The sequence below is a fragment of the Saccostrea echinata genome, unplaced genomic scaffold (genome assembly GCF_033153115.1).
Source record: "Saccostrea echinata isolate AGI-Se365-2 ecotype Australia unplaced genomic scaffold, CSIRO_AGI_Sech_v1 ptg000054l, whole genome shotgun sequence".
NCBI lineage: Eukaryota > Metazoa > Mollusca > Bivalvia > Ostreida > Ostreidae > Saccostrea > Saccostrea echinata.
In genome coordinates this window covers 58,881,884-58,890,000 of record NW_026889803.1, presented here as the reverse complement: position 1 = coordinate 58,890,000, position 8,117 = coordinate 58,881,884, and the positions used below count along the sequence as shown (strand labels likewise).

The window sequence follows — 8,117 nt, the reverse complement described above, 5'->3', positions numbered from 1 at the left end:
AGTGAAGATGATTTTCAAAGATGCAAAGTTTTCCCAGAAAGATGAAAAACAACATCAAGGATTGCAATATATGGAAACAATAAAAAAGAGATAGAGAATTTTTTTATTGCTTTCTCTAAGGTGAGACACTTTTTAGCTTAATATAGATGATACATGTATTGCTGATTCAGAAAATCACGATTAAATCATAGTGTCTGAAAAGTGAAAGAACTTGAGAAATTCCACACCAATCTCACCTGAGTGTCAAAAAGATGATAAAATAAAACGGTAAGACAGATTAGTGTTGCCATGACAACAAGGACAATCGTCAGGGAATTCTTCATGTGGACACAATACGACTGATACAATTCTTCCATTTGTAAGCTTTTGAAGGTGTCCTAAAACCAAAAACAAAAAAAACAAAACATGAGTTTATGATGAAATTTATGACCATGAGGTTTCTGTCACAAAGTTACACATGAATAGAAAATGCATAAGAATTAAGTTGTACAGTACATTTATTTTATTTATTTATATATAATTTTTTAAAGAGATAGAGAGAAAGAGATCATTAAAGCCTTTGGTTGGGCAAGTTGAACACAGTAAAGATCTAACTCAGAAATAGATATTTGAAGGTACTAAGATATAAATGAATATAAAGCATATGTATGATTACAGTAGGTTCCTTTTTGTGCATGTACCTAATATTTGCTAAATGACTTTTTGACATAAATTGCAAGAATATGAATTTGTGACTGGGCTGTTGATCTAGAGTTTTTACACATATTCTAGAAATATAAAAATGATAGCAAGTAGTTTTTTAGTGTAGGTGAAGTTAATCTCACAAAATAAAGTGATAAACGTTTTTTGTTTATATTTAGGAATCTACATTAGTACAATATTTTATATGATTAACAAGTCTGTCATGTTTGTGAAATCATTAAGAAACTCTTGTGTTCAGAACACTGGGAGAAAACAATTAGACATTTTTTTACTTTCTGAATGATGGACACACTTGTAAAAATGATATCCCCCTCCACCTTCTTAACTACAGACTCTGACTGAAGCCTATAAAATTCTATGACAGATTAAAATGAAAACTGTCCATTTTATCCCCTTCCATTTATTTTCAGACAAAGACTTGACAAATTGGATTTTGTTCCAGTAATTGCAGCTTGCTGTAGGGACCAGGGTGAAAGCAAAATATTCCAATGACAGGTCTAGTAAGTGGAAAATTTCTGGTACAAACATGCAATTTCTCTTAATATGAAAAGACCAAAGTTTAACCAAGTAGTAAAATCTAGATTGTAGTTATCAAATTCAAAATATAATGTCACATGACAAACTAACACCTTAATTAAACAAATGAAGCTAATGTCAATTCAGTTTTTAAAATTTTGAGATCATTGAAATTCATTATAAAAGATATCCTTATTTTAACCTTAAATAACGGGACACAAAATCACTTCATGATATACGTAAATTAGCTATATCAAAGTTTGCTATAACCATAAAATTTTACATGAAATTGTTTAGAATTTCACTAGGGGTCCCCAAAAAACCTTGGTTTTAACTCGGAATTTGCTATATCCACTAGTTCTCACTAAATGAGTTTATAGTGTACATAAAACAGGTATGTAAATTTGGAACTAAAATAAAAAAAAATTTCTGATAGCTTGTTTTCATTTCACCTGTATTATCATAAATAAGATATAAAATGTCAGTATAAGTCAGTAAGCTAAATGAAGTTTAAAACTAAAGACTTTTTACATATACCATATCTCCTCCTCTCCCCCCCCCCCCCCCCCCCAAAAAAAAAAAAAAAAAAAGAAATGTGACAAAAATTTTTAAAAAGTTTCAAATATTTCAGATTCCATGCCAACCATGATCAGTTTTATGCATGATCCTCTCCTGCTCTGACTCCAGGTCACAGCTTGATGATATGATGATATTTATAATGGTATTAAAGGTGTAAAATATCCTAAAAATGAGCTCAGCAGAGTGGAAGACATGAGATCTTCCATCACTCTACAATTAACTAACCACTAACTGACAATCAACTAATCACTAACTGACAATTAACTAATCACTACTGACAAAATGTGAAATTTACAAACTTATTACATGGATTCCGAATATAGAACATAGAATGTTAAGAAAAAGGTGTTTTGAAATTTTTAATTACGCCTTATTACAAGTATTTTTTTTTTAATTTATAGAATTCGTTTCAGTACATGAAATCATTTTCAATCTAACATAAAATTGTGTGGAAAAAGTTGGTATTGCTAATAAACAAATTATTATGATGACACATATCTCTAACATGCTGATCGTAGAAAACATTGTGACACTGCATTGGCAATGACTTGATGTGATCGTAAATATCATAAATAACTGCCCACTAAAATTTTGATGGCAATGCAATATTTTCTGATATTCTACAAATATACTTGCAGTGAGTGAGCATGAATACAAGCAGGACAAGAAGAAATATTTAATTTTTTTTATATTAAAAGTAATTTTATTTAGTAACATGCATATATGGCAAAATGATCTGTTTAAACTTCTAATTATAGAACAGATAAAAAGAATGAATGCAGCCTTTGATGGCAGTGAAATCTCCCCGCTTGTGGGGAAATTCTAAAACTATGCTGGTAGTAAACTACTAAAATAGAGACACTTGTGGTTTTTTAATGCATTAAGCCAGTGCATAAACCAGTGCAATAACAAATGTGTATAAATTGTTAGGAAAACTATTTAAATAATGATAAGGAAGCAATTACCTCAATAGCATTTCATTAAAAAATAATAAATTCACCCATGGGTAAGGAGGAAATGAATTTCATATGCCTTTAATTGTTGTATTGGTTACTAATATGTCAATTTAAGAAAATTTAAATTCATTCTTGAACATGAGCCCTTCTGTTTTAAACTTGTATATGTTCTTCATTTTATCTTCTATAACTATAACAGTACCTTGATATGGGACTTATCTTTTGTGATTAAAACAGTACCTTGATATGGGACTTATCTTCTATAACTGTAACAGTACCTTGATATGGGACTTATCTTCTATAACTGTAACAGTACCTCGATATGGGACTTATCTTCTATGACTATAACAGTACCTGATATGGGACTTTCTATAACAGTACCTTGACATAGGACTTTCTATAAAAATACTTTGATATGGGACTTCATCTTCTATGACTATAACAGTACCTTGATATGGGACTTTCTATAACAGTGCCTTGATATGGGACTTTCTATAACAGTACCTTGATATGGGACTTCATCTTCTATGACTATAACAGTGCCTTGATATGGGACTTTCTATAACAGTACCTTGACATAGGACTTTCTATAACAGTACCTTGACATAGGACTTTCTATAACAGTACCTTGAAATCGGACTTTTTATAACAGTATCTTGATATGGGACTTTATCTTCTATAGCAGTATCTTGATATGGGACTTTCTATAACAGTACCTTGAAATGGGACATTCTATAACAGTACCTTGATATGGGACTTTCTATAACAGTACCTTGATATGGGACTTCATCTTCTATGACTATAACAGTGCCTTGATATGGGACTTTCTATAACAGTACCTTGATATGGGACTTTCTATAACAGTACCTTGATATGGGACAATGAGAACTCCTTCCACATGGAGCGATCCCCTTCCTCTCGAACGAGTCCATAACTCCGGCGTCGAGAGCTCTTCTTCCCTACGGGGCTGATGCCCAGTGTATTGTTGTTGGTCATCATTTGTAATTTCAACCATTCACTACATTTTCTGCATCAATCCTCCACAGTTAACATCACAATTTTTTTTTTGGGATAGCCAACAACAGGTTTTTCCCAAATCAGCAGGTACTTGATTTGTTAAACACTGCATCAGGTATAAATCATCCTTTCTTAAGCTTCATGTCTGTTAGAAAGAAAACCGATTAATAGCCAACATCATGAAAACCAAAATGTGATTCAATCTAACTAAGAGCAGCAAAATGGCAGGTTAATAGCCCAATCTGGAGAGGATGAAACAATAAAAAATCTGAAGCTACCATTTACAATCCTGTACTAAAGTGATCAATGTAGTAAAACTCAAATATTGAAAAATATCCATTAGCATAGCACTCCGCTATAGAAAGCCTGTGTGTGCCTTCTGTCACTCACAAACCAATAAAGGATATTAAATAGGAAGGGGAAAAAAGGTTCACCTGATTAAGAATGAGTTAAACACTATTGTAAAATAGATCCAGTAAATAACACTGTCATAAATGATCCCCACTCCTAGATAAACCATCTACACATAATAAATTGTTACTGTGTAAGTGGCACGTTTTTATATTATTCTGTGCAGTAATTAAACTTCTCCTTCTGACACTGTTTCTGTTAAAATGAATGGGTTCAGCCAAGGAAATATTAGTAAAGGTAACAAAGTCTAAATGTCCTCCCCCTGAGGAAGTTTACACATGAAGCATCCACAAGGTTTTGAATTAACCTGTTGTGATGTTCACATTCACATTGGACCAATACGAGGGATAATATCCCCCAGCAAACGTCCTGTGTAAACTCCTGAATCTTATTTCCCTGTAATTGATGAGGCTTGCTATTAATGGCCAATTTCTGGAGGGTGTCAGTAAATGACAAAATATAAGCTTTTATCTTCATTAATTATTATGAATATTCATTAATTGCACAATATCTTGGTTTTTGCATGAATTAGTTCTCCCATTAAACTCCCAGTCATCTGATATTCAGAAAACAATATATGTTTTGTCCTATATATTACTTCTTTTTGAAAACATCTTTAACAAATAAACACTTAAGTCATCAATTAACAACAATTTTTTAGGTGCATTTATCAACAGATTATTTCTTCAATGAATAAAACTTGAAAATACTTCAATTAGTTAGAGAACTAATAGACTCTCTTTTTTGTAATTAATTGCTGCTATTTGTGCAGCACTGGGAGTCAGTTGTACTGTGTAAGCAAACTTTTAATCTAAGTATTTTTAATCCCTGGAATGCAATCTTTGACCTGATGTAATTTCAAATTAACACTGTTATCATTAATTGTATTTGTATTGTGCTCAGATTATCACAATGTATATGTGTAATTTTGTCATTTATTGAAAGTGTATTGTTTTCTGATATTCCATATACAACAGCTACTTAAGGTGATTTTTTGAAGTCCCTTAAATAAATATATCATTGGGGGGGGGGGATTAATCTTCCTCAGTCTAATGGGTCAGATAATTGCATTTTCTCTCATTTAACATGATCAAGATGTATTATTTTGAAAGATTATAAACTAATATTATGGAGTCTGTTAGTACTGTAGAAGTGAAAGAATAAATTATTGATAAATTTTATAAAGTTTAATATACAATGTACAATCAGTGATCAGACTGTTTAATAAACTTAATTAAAATGTGGAGCGTTCAGCAAAACCCAAAGAGGCACTCTAAATAGTTTTTCACATCCAATCCAAGTAAGTGATATTTAATATATTAACAAGTTTTCCTCATTGAGTCCTTGCAGTGAGTAAAGTGTTTGCATTCCAGAAAATAGTGCAAAGTTCCAGAATCTTGTGGATATTAAATGTCATCAGAGCATGTGCTGATACATTAATAATTTATTCACATCATAAGCCCATGACGGAATAACAGTCTTGCTTTAAAATTATCAGAACTCTTAATCGTTTTTTTTTAACTTTGATACTTTATTAAAAATGAGGGGGTGTTATTTTGATGTTGTCTTTTATTTACATTGTAAGTTATGGATCTGTTCTGCGCGAATAAATCTTTATCAGGCCTCGAGGCGAGAAATTATGCTCTACTTTATGACATAATTTGACAAATATCTGTTTAATTTGTTCAAGTGCATTACCAGCATACATGTATAATAAGAGACGTCAATAATACTGCCAGGAAGCTTTTGGACATTAATTTTTAACTCTTCTTTTCTCTTAAAAAAAGTGTTTTACAAAAAAGTAGACCAAAAATGTAACCAAACTCACCTGCATAATGATTCATAATTATTAAAATCCATTAAACAACCTAAAATCAATATGCAACATCCCAGGCGTCATAAACAAGTATTACCGGCAGTAAAGATAAATCTTTGTGAGCAAACGTAGATATTAAAAGTGGACCATATCCTCACGATCCCAGAAAAATGGTCACACTACAATTCATCGAACATTACATGGGGCTCACTACGACGTAACCGGCTGCAATGACACGAACTTAAATGACGAAGAGTTCTGTGTTCTCTGATATCTCCCGGGTACACTTCAAATCGTCATCAATATTATGGCATTATAAATCATTAACAAATTAACCCGACACCACAGCCTGCGCCTGCTTATGTACAAAATATTCATCCAAATCAAAATTCCACACTGACAGCTAACATGTATCTCAGCAGGCTATTTTAAAATTTTCTCCTTGCCCCTATCCTTATTTGAATAATTAATTGGAAGACTGTTTTATTCATAAACTGCAACATTTGGCAGGTGCTGTTCTTTAAAACTCAAAAGACGGAAGTATACATGTAGGCACAGCAGCCTTATAACCATGATAACTACTATAGCAATCAACGACGTTATGAACAGGGGGGAGGGGGATAACTACATACATGAAAAAGTATACATGTATCCGCAAAAAATACAAAGAGTAAACATTTTCAAGGAAATATTCAGGCCCGTAGGATGCAATTCCACTTTGAGGGGGTACAACCATACATTTTCAGTTGGGGAGGGGGGGCACTATCAACTACCAAAATTCCTTGACAAGAAAAAAAAAGTCATCAGACGTTATTATTGAGGGGGCACAAGCATACAGTAGCTATGTTTTCTATAGTATTCTATATATCGGCAAATAGTAGCAATGTTTTCTAGTTTCTATAGTTTTCTATATATCGGCAAAATTATTGAGGGGGGGGGCGCCCCCCCCCCCGGTGCCCCCGGTTCCTACGGTCATAATTTTAGTGTATTCAACCATTCTATGATCGATCTCACCGTCAATAAAATATCATCAGTGTAGTAAACAGCAGATCCTGTGATTAAATCGGGGGGGGGGGGGGGGTATTATTATTAACTGACAAAGCATCATGTGTTGAACAGCTTGTATATAACTAAATCTCTCTCTCTCTCTCTCTCTCTCTCTCTCTCTCTCTTGCAAGATACACTAAATATGAAGTTCATTGTTACACCCAGGCCCATAGGAGGCATTTTCAGTTAAGAAGCACAACCAAACATTTTCCATTTTCACATTTTCGGGGGGGGGGGGCTACCAAGCAAAACTTCATGACAAGTCAATCAAACAAAAAAAAATTACACAAGCATAAAGAACATGTAGCTTTTTTTTCTATAGTATCCTACATATTGGCAAAATTGTTGGGGGGGGGGGTTCGCTTCCGCCACCCCGTGTCCCCCTTAGTTTCTAAGTCCATGTAGCCACATTTCGATTAATTTATGGATTTACAACACTATAACAAAAATGTGTGCTTGTATATGGTACATGGTATGAGAAGATTTCTTTAAAATATTTCAATGATAATGGTTTCCTACAATATTACGTCGATAGGAGCAAAGAATCTATTATTAAATATTGTCGTTTGTAAGATAAAATAGTCAATATCATGGATGGTTCTTACAGTCAGACATACTTATTTCCTCTAACTTTATTCAATGGCCGAAAATAACAGCACCCCCCCCCATCTTTTTAAAATATAGAACAGATACTTGTATATCTTAAATTAAGCATAAAAAAATTATCAGGCTAATATTTTTTAATGTGGACAATATTGAAGAAAAGAGTTAAGAAATAGGACAATTAATTGTTGACGTTGACGAACTGCGATAGAAGACTTTTTTTCAACAAGAAATTAAAACATTTTAAACATCCTACCTTAAATTACTCTTTCGCTGTTTTCTACACGTCGCCACAGCGAGCTTCTCAATATAGGCGCACCTGTCCAGGAAGCCGATAATACTTATCCGTAGACACTTGTAAACACTGTATCAAATTCAAATTAAGCAGATAAAATTAGCTATAGTCCACTTACCGGGGATTTCCTAGTGACACGATGTTTCTACATGCATGTTGCCGGCCATGGAATCCT

General features: G+C 33.1%; 1 protein-coding gene across 2 annotated transcripts in view; it reads right to left on the bottom strand.

Moving 5' to 3' along the window:
• Positions 1-6,101, bottom strand: part of LOC133205458 (adenylate cyclase type 2-like) — a 38,829-nt gene extending 32,728 nt beyond the window's left edge. The window contains exons 1-3 of one of the 2 annotated variants that reach the window (XM_061341278.1): positions 6,010-6,101; positions 3,621-3,915; positions 237-377 (exon numbers count right to left, since the gene is read on the bottom strand). In XM_061341278.1, the coding sequence (XP_061197262.1) occupies positions 237-377; positions 3,621-3,752 (273 nt within the window). In that variant the 5' untranslated portion in view covers positions 3,753-3,915; positions 6,010-6,101. Of the gene's footprint in view, positions 1-236; positions 378-3,620; positions 3,957-6,009 lie in introns of those variants that run through there. The other variant, XM_061341279.1, reaches the window with a different exon arrangement.
• Between the last annotated feature and the right edge of the window lie 2,016 nt (positions 6,102-8,117).